This window comes from Electrona antarctica (assembly GCF_951216825.1).
Source record: "Electrona antarctica genome assembly, chromosome: 1".
Lineage (NCBI taxonomy): Eukaryota > Metazoa > Chordata > Actinopteri > Myctophiformes > Myctophidae > Electrona > Electrona antarctica.
The window spans coordinates 47872207-47886422 of record NC_136806.1 but is presented as its reverse complement, the minus strand read 5'-3'; the positions used below and the strand labels follow the sequence as shown (position 1 = coordinate 47886422).

Here is a 14216-nt window from a genome sequence, read left to right as displayed (position 1 = left end):
ATACGCTCGTCTCTGTGCCTATTTCTCTCCCTCAATCTGAACTTTAACTCTTTTTCTGTACGGTATACAGTTGGGTGCCACTGATATTGTCCCTTATCATTTGACCCATTTAGGCCTGACCTCAAAACTTTTAAAATTCCTTCTAAATCCTGAAAAAATCCTTCTACATTTTCACGATTTTTCAAAAATAGCAGACCTACAAGCTCGTAGCGTGCCACTCGGTGGCGCGCTATGAGCTTGTAGATATGCTATTTTTCAATAGCTACATTATAACATAATGTTTAAAACACCAAGGGGTTCCCGCCCAAAATGGGTTAACTGCCCTTTTGCGCAGATCACGCAAACCTCAGCAAAAAGAAAAGGACAATATCGATGGCCTCCAACTGTAGTCTTCATTTTGGAAAGCCTCTTTCTTTGCATTTATACATTTTCCCTATGTCTTTGGTCACATTCTGATTCATTATTTGGATAGACTTTAATCTATTGTGGGGACAATCAGCTGTATACAAAAGCGTCTCACTGTTCCGACGGTGCATCATAATCGGAAAAGTAATAAATATAATAATCGTTACATGATATTTGCTGCTCTAATTGAATTGTACTGTAGCTATTGAACGCAGTCAGCTATACAGTGTCGACCACTTGTGTCGATTTTCTGTTGGGAGGTTTGTATACACCACAGCAAAATAAACCCACATTCTCTGCTATTAGCCAAGACAGAAAAATAAACCCACATTCTCTGCTATTAGACAAGACAGAAAAATAAACCCACATTCTCTGCTATTAGTAGGTACGTACACAACACACTCCAAAATAAACCCACATTCTCTGCTATTAGTAGGTACGTACACAACACACTCCAAAATAAACCCACATTCTCTCTGCGAATGAAAAGGTCTGAACGCCAGGTCGTGAATGTGTACACTGGGATCACGATTCTTACATTTTCCCAGATGTTACACAGGCTCAGCCACCCACCCACAATTCAACAATGGTAGAAGAAGTAATCGGACTTCTTAACCCATTTTGGGCGGGAACCCCTTTTGGTGTTTTAAGCATTATGTTATACTTTAGCTATTGAAAAATAGCAGATCTACAAGCTGGGCTCACTTAATTCCTGGACTACAAGTTGTCTCAGTAAGACAGCCCTCCCGCTATCCACAAGGAGGAGCAGTGCACCAAAGCATTATTATGGGAATTGTAGTCCAGGAAGGAAGTGAGCCCAGTGTCCATGACATCAGAGACACTGGGCTCACTGCTAACATCTAAAATATCTAAAACCACATATTACACACATAATGACCCCCAGGAAAGTGTTCTAAATCTTCTAAACGTCATTAACATACCGTATATGTTTTTGCATATGTCCCTTTAATTGGTATAGTGTCCCTATACCAATTACAGTTTCCCTTTAATTGGTATATATAATAGTCTAAATCTGCTAGTAACTCAAGTTTTCAAATAATTGTAGTGGAGTAAAACGTAGGGTATAATATTTGCCTACGAGATGTAGTGGAGTAGAAAGTAAAGTAATTCTTCAAAATGATATAATAGTTGAGAAAATGCACTTAGTTCCACCAGTGCGTTTCAAGGTCACAATTCAAAACCTCTCAAGAACATAAGAAAGTTCTGTTCTCACTGTATTACCAAATTGAATTGAAAAGTGACTCTAAAGTAAGCGTGGACAAAGCCATTAACGGCTCTGTAAAATTACAAGGCCTTTTCCTTTTTTTCCTTTTTTGCTTTTGCTTTCTTTTGTTTACAACTAGTCCAATGACAATGAGATTGTTTTGTCCTATTTTATTAATTGCCGTGAAATTGGACAGTGACTCAGCGCGGTGGTGTTAGCGGGGGTGTGGGGAGACAGAACGCAGGTAATTATGGAAGCCAGGAGAGAGAGATAAGGAAAGAAAAAAAACAGAATGCAATTATCCAGCCGAGCAGCGCCGCTTCTCACCTCCGCAAACTATTGTTCAAGCCTTTGCATCTCCATATCGTCGCTGTCGGGTGGAAACCTTGTATGTCCAAATTCCAAAACCATTCCTTTTTTTTATTTTTTATTCATTGAATACTTTTCTCACTCCCAACCTTCTGCCGTATGTCTGAAAACTCACCTCTTCAGAATCCACCTTAGCCCGTAGCACTAGCCTCGACGACCTTGCAGGCGTATGCAAAGGTTAAAATATGTAATTTAGATAACATTTTATGTAGACGGATGCCAGACCATTATTGATCTGGCATTCTATAGCATCCTATAGTGTTTATAGTTTCAATGTAGGCTTATGGATATTCTACTGCAGAGATTAAAATAGGGTACATTTTGCATCCCAAAATGCAGTTTATAGTTAAGGGACGCAATAAAACAACGACCTCTGCATCCACGGGATGCACTACTGTACTGTTTTTTATTCTAGTTTATTTTGCTAGCTTTAGTTATAATAATCATTTCTTCTTCTGTTTTCTACATGAATATAACCTCATTATAACAATATAAAATAAAATGAGTTAAATGCTGCAATTTGTAAAGAATTGCAGCATTATATGACTCCTAACGTCGTTGAAGTGGGACTCATAAAATGTCCCTGGGACTCATCTAAAAGACCATCCCTGCATCCCGGGACTCATTACATTGAAAACCTATTTACATCACTGTACTGGTATGGTGCGATCACACAGGCAGATGAAACGATGCAATGACGCGTTGTGAGTTGATTTGGAGCCGCTACATGCATCGTTCCGTCTTTGCAACGTCATGTCGCTGGCTTCCATTGGCAATGAATGGTAGACTGCATCGTTTAATCTGCCCGTGTGAACGCAACATTAGGCGGATGAAGTTCTTAGTTTACCTACTTAGATCCTAGAAGATGACTACTTCTATGCTTTTGATGTATTACCTTGTTTTGTTGCTTATTGTAAGTCACTCTGGAGCGTCTGCTAAATGCCTAAATTGTATTTTATTTACACAGGACAGGAAGTAAGGTTAAAGGATAACGCATGAAATAAACTCTACGATGAAATAAGGCATTTACAAAGAAAACATTCAAGGTTGTAATGTGGAGAAACAAGGTTTCTACCTGACTGCCACGATATAGATCTGTATTCATCCTGCCCTATTCTTGGGAGAGAGAAAAAAGGTCATCTATAATAAACCTGCAGAATAAGTGGATATAAAGTGGAATCAGATGTCCGTCTAAAAGCGAGTTATGACTGGTCTATAAGTGAACGTTTGTTCAACGGCTAGGCTTAGCCTAGACGTTGATTAGCAGTTTCTTTAAGCAGCTACATTATATAAGCTGTTGAAATTACATTTTTAATGTCTAGACGTTTAAAAAACGTTCACTTTTAAGACCAGTTATAACCTGGTTTTAGTCGTTTTGACGTATTTTAGATGTCGCTCGCTGTCTGAAACGGCCTTAAAGATGCAATGCCGTGATGTTTTTTCACCCCCTAAAACATTATCATCAGGTAGGCCTACAATGATTACACTAGGAGAACGATTGTTTAACCCATTCTGGGCGGGAACCCCTTTTGGTGTTAGCATCATGTTATGCTTTAGCTATTGAAAAATAGCAGATATACAAGCTCATAGCGCGCCACTCGGTGGCGCGCTATGAGCTTGTAGGTCTGCTATTTTTTTTTAAATCGAAGAACGACTGACATAGAAACATAGCTTTTTAAGAAAACTGTCAGGATGTAGAAGACCTTTTTAGAATCTGATCTCAGGTCAAAATGGGTCAACTTTATTACTGCCACTAGGTGGTAGCATAAGCACACGTAATGTATGCCACGCGTCCGCTCTCACTCTACGATCCTTGTTTCCTTTCCGGGTTATTCAGTGAGGTGGGGGCTGTTGTTATGAGCACAGTGATCAGTAGCATTAGCTCAGACCCCTTAGCTATCATTACAACCAGTTACATGTGCTCAGCGATGCAATACAAACTCACAAATGATTTACGATCGTTGGGATGCGCGACGGCTCACCATGGACAGCGCTCGAAGCTTTAGAGATGCAGCGCTTTGAAAATCCTGTTATAATGGAGGCTCAATGGAGCTGGATTTAAAAATCCCATAGCTGGTGTGGACAGAGGCTCTCCATAGTAACCGGAGCAATGCTAAAAGGTAAATTGACGGTCTCCGCTTTCATATATGGAGTATTTTAGTACCTTTAGCTTTAGCTAAAGTTAAAAAACTAAAAAGTGTACAATTTTTTTTTTTTTAATCATGTTTTTATGTGGCCACACCCACCAGTTCATTAAGTTTGCCTGTTTCTCAGGTGGGTGGTAATCCACCTGAACTGAAGCCGCACCCACAGCTGTTTATATGATAAAGGGGGAGGGGTTAGGGGAGGGGATGATATTGTGATGTCACTAACGTGGTGTATTCACACCACATGCTTTCAGCTTTCAGGAAGAAACCAAAAATACACAGGGAAGACATATTACACTATTCTAACCACACCTGGTGGTCTATTAGAGTAATGTTAACATAGACACATACAAAACTGAAAAAGTACAACTATCACGGCACTCCATCTTTAAGGATGCAGATTTCTTTGGTCATTAAGCTGGTGATTAACATGTTTGCCAACGGCTATTAGATCTGTAGCCACGGTCCCATAGCCCAGATGGATGGGCATGCTGTATTGGTTGTTTGTTCGTTTCCAGGGTGACTGTGGTAGGGGTGTGTGATTTGGCCTCTGCTGTGCCAGGATTAATTGATCAGCAGGTGTTTCCAGTTGTCTAATTATGCTGTCCTCTTTATAGTAGCTAAGGGCTACACACACACGCACGCATACGCACGCACACACACACACACAGAGCCTCATTTGTCGGTTGTATTACTATTTGTGAGGAAATCAACATTTATAATTTTAGCCAATTTTAACCCTAAAACTAAAGCCGAAAATAGTTGATCTACAAGTACTTCCTGCTAGGCTAACTTCTCTTTAATAATACTTAATACTTTATTTATTTGTTTTTACCTTGAATTGCGCACTACTCTGATCCCAGTATTACAATTTTTAATCAATTGCTTTGGCTCATTTCTTGAAGTGGTAACATTCTCGAAGCTCTGCAGTAGATGCATTTGTAAAGCAGCTCATTTGGTGCAGCACAACCCCATACTGTAGCTCACCTGCAAAAGGCCATAACTCCAAGGCCAAAACATTTGAGTCTAAAAGTCTGTGTTTGTGTAAACGATGATATTCCTTTTGTGTGTGTCCCTGGACATTATTATGTCTAATCTATTTTCTTTTGACACCCAGCCACTGCAGTAAATGGTTCTTGTGTGAATCTGAATTAGTTTTATTTGTCACATAAATTTGATTCTATACAAATTTCCTCTAATCAGTAGTTCTCAAACCTTTTTCTGTCAAGGACACCTACATTTATATGGATTTGGCCGCTGGGGACCACATCTGAAGATGTTTTGTGCCAGGGATCCCAAGAAGAGAAGATTTGTGAATTTTCAAAAATGTTCAAAAGTAGCAGATGCACAAGCTCGTGCTGCGCTGTGAGCGGGTGTTTTCAAGGTCATCCAGCGGCTTTTCAACACTAGAGATGCTGACGGCGTTGATGTTTTGAAAGACTGTGTGTTGCACTGTGGAATGGATCTCTCCGTCAGACGCGTTACGTGGCTGTCAGGTGGAAACCTTGTATGTCCAAAACCATTACTTTTCAGGAAAGCTCTTGTCAATACTTTTCATTGGATCAATATTTATAAAACCCACATGCACACATAACCACTTTCACATTTTAAATGAATCTTTGAAAACTAGTGAAAATGGCCTAATCTGCAAGCACTCAACATGTTGCATTGGGAGGAAGTGAGGCATTAAACCTGCCAGTCAAATCTGTTGTGAACAAGTGCACAGCGGTTTGTACGTACGTTGTTATATTCAATATTCATTATCTTTTGACAAAATTAGTCTGGAATCTCTGTGTGGAACCTGCATTTCCAAGGAGCAAATAAAAAAGGCCTATATGCTGCTAAACCCGCCCCATTTGCATACGTAGATACTTGGTGGTGATTGGTGCCCCACAACTTCGGTGGGCAGGGAAATCCAATCACAACCGAGCGGGTTGTGATTTTGTTTTTTTGCACTGGCAGATGTATCTGGTTTCCAGGCTAGCGCATGCATGTGTGCACTGTGCGTTTTCTTTGTGTAAGTATCAAACATTAAATTGTAGTGATTGTTTTGTGGTCAAGATCTATGAATATGTTTAGCAGTATCCATACTCATGATGAATAGCAGCTGTCAGTTAATGTGACGTGACGTGTGATTGGTCGGTGTAAGATGTGAGAACCTGCCCTTTCATTAGTGCACTTCAGGTTTCACCTGACAGGCAATTTACCAATTTAGTGGACGTTACAAAAATCCATATTACTGTTCAGATTATTTTTATATTATGCCTGACAGGTGGCATATATGTCTGAGAGATTCTTTTGCATTTGATGATGACACAGCAAAATAATAAGTCATACATTTCTTTTTTGTTTTCTTTTTGCGTATTCAACTGTTCTTCTGAGGGGTGCAGTACTTAGTTTAGACAGTTTTTGGTTTAGACTAGTCATTGGTTAGACCAGTCATTAGTCCTACAACTACAACCTATGATAGTATCAAACCCTCACCCTAAACCTAACCTCCCACGGGGCAGCACACCTAAACCTAAACTTAACCCATGTCTAACCAATAACTAGTCTAAACTAAGTATGCACCCCCTTCTGAGTAGCAACATACCGTAAACGGTTTTGATCAGTACGTTATATTCAATTGGAAGCAATCATACTTTCCACAGAGGTGCTAAAAACGTCAGCAATTTTGCTTTTATTGGTAAAAAAAAAAGAAAAAAAGAACAACATTTTTAAATAGGTTGTTATTGTGAACAAAGGGCCCGGCGGTTTGGAGGGTTTTTGCGTACGTTGTTGTTATATTCAATATTCATTATCTTTTGAGAAGTGTGCCAAAGCAATTGAGTGAACAACTGTAATTAGAGGTACTGTACGTGTGCATTGTTCTGCACACCCAGCTGTGTTGAAGCCTAATTTATGCTCCATCGTGCGGTGGTGTCGCTCGCTTGCCAAGATCAGCCGAGAGAACAGCCGACCTACAAGCTCGTAGATCGGCTATTCTCGGCGCACGACAAGATATGTATGCGGCTTTAGTCATAAGCTGTGGAATGGCAGCAGAAGGGGTGCTTTGGCACAAACAATCTTTTGCACAGCGGCACATGGGGGTTGTTGACGCTGCGAGTGTGGCCGGAGGGGGCTGTTTGTACCGTGGAGGTAATCACACTCACTGAGAGCTACTCCATTAAGACTCTAATACATGGCTGTGGGCGCTGAGAGGGCTAATTTGCGGCGCTATGGTATTAAAGACGGGGACACGACTCGACGTCGGGTCCCGGCCAGGAGGACCACCACGGTTCTGTGACTCCGAGTGTGCAAAGTGAACTATAAATTGAGTTGACCCATATTGAATCCCATGCAGAGATAAAAGAAAAAAAAAGAAGAAGAAATCTGTTTCATTGTCACATCACAGGTTTACAGGTGTAAACCTGTGATGTGTGGGTGAAAGCTCCATAATTGTGTTGTTTTCCGGGAAGGAAAGAAAGAAAAAAGCGGAGGGGAGCAGAGAGAGCGCGAGAGAGAGACATATGGCATGGAGAAATACAAATTGGAGTAGCCTACTTATTCTATCCTGGCTTGGCCAGACTCGTAGCGTGACGTCTCCTCCCCGCTGGAGGTGTTGGTGAATCCACGGTACGAGTCTGGCCAAGCCAGGCTATACTTCCTCCACTACTGCGCTGTCGGAGTGCGACCGCCTCAGACCTCACACCTCTGACTGAGCACCATCCATGTTGTTTACCGAAAATGGTGATGCCCCAACGGGAGGGGGAGGGGTCAGGTGCTTTGTATAATTGCTGTATAGGTTGGATGAGGGTCTCATAGGTAGCACTTATAGGCCAACTTCAATTAGACCCTCGCCATGAGCTGGAGATGATCGCTGCAGACCAGATCAAGTGTGCCAGATGAGCACCGCTAAGTGCTTTTAGCTAAATGGCAGCTGGAGAGCCACTCTCCATCGACCTACGTACATCTACTACACTGCTGTCAGGCAGAAACCTCCTATCTCCACATTGAACTTTTTGGTGTTTTTTTGTGAATTAACGCTCCACTTGATCATACTAGTGTCACACAAAAGTAGCACATCCACAAACTCAAAATACAGAGCAAAGCGGTGCATTTTGAGCTTGGCAATCTGCTACTTTTTGAGTGGTACAACCACTCCTATAGACAGCTATGTGTGTCCCTGGGTCTATCCCTGGCTGGCTGGGTCTGTCCGAGCACGAAAATATTTTTTGGTTGGTTTTCACAACCAAGTGTCACTGTTGCGCAGCCTAACACACACACACACACACACACACACATATTCATTGTAAATATGATGATTTGGCGTGTGACAGTACAGTACGTAGATGGACTCCCCCGGGGACCCCCACACGGAGTTGCACCACTCACTTCACACGGGTGTGATTTTTATTTGAACCCAGAAAAGTAACTGTTTTGGACATGGATGAGGTTTCCACCCGACAGAGACGATTGACGACAAGACGGCTGTCTTGTGCAAGTGTGTGCGTGCGTGCATTGTGTGAGATGCTCCACATTCGTATGAAAGGGTCAGGGCCTCTCTTCAAATGCCCCTGGAGAGTTTGAGAGTGTGAGAAAGCTCAGACAGAGAGAGACTGCCATGGTAGCCAAGACGAAATGAGGCTCGGTCAAAACGTGCTAAATCACTGGACCGTGTATGAAACAGGCATGCAGGGGGTCATATGTGGTGCTTACAGGATGGGAGGAAAAACGGGAAGGAAAGGACAATTTGAAAGGTGGCTTTTCAAATATCAAAAACAGAAAGAGCAGGGAGTGAATCAATAGAAACCGGCGACTAACGTTTCTGGGATTTCCTCGTTCATGCGGAATAATTGCAGTCCCCCAATCTCCCATCAGTGGCTTCAGGATGACATCGCTGAATGAACGCCTTTTTATTAGGATTTCTGTCTGGATGGCTTTCTCTTTGTTGCGGGGGGTTGACGAGGTCTTCCTTCGTCCCAGTTGCCCTGCGCTTGCCCTTCTCCAACATCACTTCAGCGTCAACCTAGCAGTGGAAATGCTTCCTTTATTGAGATTGCTGTCGTCCTCACCGGGGAATCGGGGATTAATGTTGAGTGTTTTTATTTTAGCTCCCAAATATTCCAGTAACAAAGTACATTTCCTTTGTAGGTCTGCTCAAGATTAAAAAAAAAGAAAAAAAAAGTATCTATATCTGTGCTTTACTTGAGTATTTCTATTTTTGGATACTCCAGTAAACCTCAAAGACAAATACTACTACATTTCTAGGAAATGGAAATGTTACACCTTAAGGCCTAATTCAAATCCTAGATTTCCATGGCACTACACAGTCATGGTCACTTAGTTATAGCTATTTGAAATGTCAGACATTGCTGTAACTGTGCTGTATAGTGCCCCATTTGTGTGCTGTTTAACGTCAGACATTGCTGTAACTGTGCTGTTGTGCCCTATGTGTGCTGTCTATATTTGGGTGTAACTGTTGTCATCCCTGAACAGAGTTTGTGTCGAGGTTGGTGCAGATTGGAGCAACAGTGCTGCACCGGTGGCCCCTGGTGGCCTCTACACATGGCCCCTGGGGGCAACATGTGGCTCCTGGTGTGACAATTATTGTCATGGCAGACCCATGGGCATTTTTGAATAATTAATTACTTTATTTTAAGTACTCAAATATACAAATTTGCAACTGCCACTTGTAGTTGAGTAATATTTGACCAGGAGTTTCTGTACTGTACGTGTCTGGACGTTGGTAGTTTGAGTACTTTGTCCAGCGCTGCTTGTATCAACATTCAACAACATGCTGTAGCAGCGGAAATGCTTCCTTTATTGAGATCTCTCGTCCTCGTAGGAGTAAATGTTCAGAGATTGTCTTGAGTGTTTTGTCCCTCCGTGTTCCGATTGGCTTTGATAGAGACCACGTACTGCTGCTGTCTTGCCACCCTCTAAATTACACCGAGAGTGCAGCCGAGGGGGCTTTCTTCTCATTCTCCCCCTGCTTAACAGGCACTCTGTTTAGATTTGATTACAGTGCTGGACTTGTTTATTTTTGCCCAGCAGTAAATGAGTTCTCCCTTTGCCCTGGTGTGGTACGTGGCACACATCGGCAGTGGAAACCATGTACTGTATGTCTAAAGCCGCCACTTTTCAGGAAACGGAATTATCCTATTTTGCTAATTGGTCCTTTGTAGTTATTACGATGCGTTGTGAGCTTGCACATCGACGATCCTTTTCCGCTTTTGCATGACACCGTCATACAACACATAGTATGGCATTAATTTGAACAAGTTGAAATATGAAGATGCAAGGTTTCTGCCCGACCGCAACGGAATGCACTTTCCTCCAGTATTTTCTTTGGAGAGATGCTTGCATGGTTAACATTGCCTATGAATTTATTTGAAAGTCGATCAGTTTGCAATCACGAGGCAACAGATTAGATGTTACAGAAGAAACTGTGTTGGCTCCTGCCTTATTTGCTCTCCACATTCAGCAGTGCTTCTCAAAGTGTGGACTGGGGACCCTAGGGTGTCTTTAAGGGGGTTCCAGGGGGTCCCCAGCAAAATAAGTTGCTATAGCAAAATCATCGCCAAAAGAAAAGGCAATTCTCTGGAATGCTGGTTTCGGGTACAGCATGGAAAGGCATAGTGAAAAGCGGCATGCATGGTCTGGAGATAGACACTTTTTTGCAGATGGGTGAAAAGTCAGGGTCTGAAGCCCCCTTTGATGTCTGTGTGCATGCATGCGTGTGGCTGGAACATATCGAGGTCCTTGACATGAAAGAGGAGAAGCAGTGTCATACATACAGGATGAGATGTACAGTAAGGCATGTCCTGTGTTTCTGTTGCAGCGCTGCCCATCATGCAGGTGAAGATCGACATCACCAGGCAGCAGGTGGAGAAGGTCTTCGGTCTGGACGAGTACTGGTGTCAGTGTGTGGCCTGGAGCACTACGGGAACCCAGAAGAGTCAGAAAGCGTACATCAGGATCGCCTGTGAGTGGAACGACCCTTCAAACTAAAAAAATACATATAAGCTCTTACTGCATAACAGAAGTGTAGTGGTAGAAGTATACTCGGATTGTTTACGTTGTTATTGTCAAAGTATCAATTCCACAATGTAGAAAATATCTGGCAGCAAAGTGTACTTCAATTAAGGCTAAGTGATATTGCTTTGTTATAACAAGTGTTAAATAGCTTCTGATTCTGTACTCATTGCTATAGAGCAGGGGTGCCCACACTTTTTTGACTTGAGAGCTACTTTCAAAATGACTGGCTCAACAAGATCTACCTACCGAAAAAATAATATTATACCATTGCTGAAAATAATTTAAATATGGAATAGCGGCGCTGGCTTTAAGAAATGGAATAGGTAGGTCGTTTTTTGTATTTAATCTGTAATGCTACTGCTGTTTGTGCACAGCAACACTCTTGAAAACAACATATTGCATTGTGGGTTTGAGCTGACCAGGCCCTTTTTGATGTCAATCAATGAATCAAGTCACCTTAATTCAAGTGGCAGATGCCAAAAACATGCCCCTAAAATCTTTTTAGGGGCATGTCATGTGATCTACCTGTACAGACCTTGTGATCTACTGGTAGATCGCGATCTACCTTTTGGGCACCCCTGCTTTAGAGTGTCTGTTCAAGCGCTCGCATGGCACAGTGGTAAAGGGCCTGCACACCAATGCGGAGGAGGTTGTGTGTCCAAATCCACCGAAGCACAATCTTTGCGGTGTAGTAGAGTAGTATGACGTACAGTATAAAGACATGGAAATGCTGTACTTAAGTACAGTACTACAGAGTAAATGTTCTTAGTTCCACCCTTTGCATAACAGTGTTACTTGCATATATTTTAATTAATTTTCTGCGTGCAATGCGTGGGCGATTTATTTTCTGCTTCATGTGAGGAAAGTCTTAACGATGGCATAAAATGTCAAATGACCACAGAGGTCGTTACAGTTTGATGGACCTCAGTGTTTTATCCTGATTACAAAGTTTGTTGAATCACGCACAGCTTGGAATCCACTTGTACGACGCAAAATGTGAGAATAAGAGAGAGAGAGAGAGAGAGAGACATTAATACAGTACATCTGCTAGGAGGCAGCTTTACAACACAGGTGGTTGTGCATTAAATCAGCGCAGTCTGCTGGAAACCTTAATAACTCAGACAGTAACAGACAGACTTTGAAAGGTTTTGGCAGAAGCCATTTTACGTGGTGAATATTTCATTGCATTCGTCCTGTTAATTCCTATATGCGTTGAAACCACCAGAGACGAGCGCGGCCATTTGAGACGTTTTTAAAACGTACACATACAATAATAAATGTACAGTTGGAGGCCATCGATATTGTCCTTTTCTTTTTGCTGAGGTTTGCGTGATCTGTGCAAAAGGACAGTTAACCCATTTTGGGCGGGAACCCCTTTTGGTGTTTTAAACATTATAATTTAGCTATTGAAAAAGCTCGTAGCGCGCCACCGAGTGGCGCGCTACGAGCTTTGTAGGTCTGCTATTTTTGAAAAATCGTGAAAATATTTATTTCAGAAAACTGGAGGATTTAGAAGGATTTTTAAAATGTTTGAGGTCAGGCCTAAATGGGTCAAATGATAAGGGACAATATCGGTGGCACCCAACTGTACAGTATGTACAGAACCTTTCACTATTGCATGTCATTGTAGGTGAATATTTTGAAACGTTTTCAGACATTTTTTAAATAGCAGGTCTACAAGCTCAGGATTTAGCTCATAAATTGGCTATTTTGTTTACTTTAATTGAATGGAATCTTTTCAGTGACCTATAGGATCCTCCAAAATCGGTCGGTCAGGCTGACCCCGTCCAGCATCCATATTCTGTGGAAAACGTCCAAGCTACACAACGCGCTGTAAGCTTCTAGATCTGCCCATTTTCGGCAGAAACATTTAATTTGAAGTGCTCGTATAGAGCAGTGGTTCCCACAGTGGGGTCCGGGGACCCTCAGGGGTCCTTGAGGGAGTTCCAGGGGGTCCCCGACTCCCCACATAGTTTGGAACCAAATGGACCCTTATGGGTCTGTAAATTAACATCGATTTTACAATATAAATTGGGGTTCCAGAGATAGAAATGCCATTAAATGGGGTTCTGTACTCTGTAGACTAATGTCAAACTGGGGGTCCTTGAAATTAAACGGGTTGAGAATCACTGCTGGAGGAGCCGTAAACATATTCTCTTAGGGGGTCCCTGGCATATCCTTTCAAATGGGGGTCCACGGGCTGATTAGTGTCAATTTGGGGATCCTTGACATGAAAAAGTGAACCCCTGGTATAGAGCACTGAGGGACTCAACATTGCATGGTGGTATCAGGGTTCCCACAGTCATGACATTCCTGGAAATATTTTTAAAATTAGAAAAACATTTCCAGTCCTGGAAAAGGTTTGTAACTGTACTGTACTGTACTGTACTGTACTGTACTGTACTGTACTGTACTGTACTGTACTGTACTGTACTGTACTGTACAAGCCCTCCTCCCTGGTGTGTGTGTGTGTGTGTGTGTGTGTGTGTGTGTGTGTGTGTGTGTGTGTGTGTGTGTGTGTGTGTGTGTGTGTGTGTGTGTGTGTGTGTGTGTGTGTGTGTGTGTGTGTGTGTGTGTGTGTGTGTTAGGCTGCGCAACAGTGACACTTGGTGGTCAACAAACGCTATTTGGCACAAAATCTGGAATAGAATTATAGCTTTCTATATTCTATGCTTTATTGTTGCTACACTGCCTGTCTTCGGGCATTGCCCATACTGTAGGAGTGTAAGAGACTCATTATTGCGCTGAATGGGCTGGAAATTGGGTTAAATATTTTGGAAACGTGTTGGAAATTCATGGGTAAAAGTGTGTGAGAACCCTGTGTTATTAACGGGCATGTTTTTTCTTTTGGGCTCCCGTCAGACCTGAGGAAGAACTTTGAGGAGGAGCCGATGGGGAAGGAGGTGGCGTTGGACCAGGAGCTGCTGCTGCGATGTCATCCTCCTGAGGGAGTCCCACCACCCGAGGTGACACACACACACACACGCACACGCACACGCACACACACACGCTCCACAACTGGCTCACACATATTTATAGGTTTGTAACGC

The 14216-nt window shown here is 42.4% G+C and overlaps 1 protein-coding gene across 2 annotated transcripts in view; it reads left to right on the top strand.

The window, feature by feature from the left end:
• unc5a (unc-5 netrin receptor A) overlaps nucleotides 1–14216 on the top strand; it is a 299074-nt gene that overhangs the window by 168840 nt on the left and 116018 nt on the right. For both annotated transcript variants that reach the window (XM_079501568.1, XM_079501567.1), the window contains exons 3-4: nucleotides 10970–11113; nucleotides 14029–14132. In XM_079501568.1, coding sequence (XP_079357694.1) covers nucleotides 10970–11113; nucleotides 14029–14132 — 248 coding nt within the window. The remainder of the gene's footprint in view (nucleotides 1–10969; nucleotides 11114–14028; nucleotides 14133–14216) is intronic.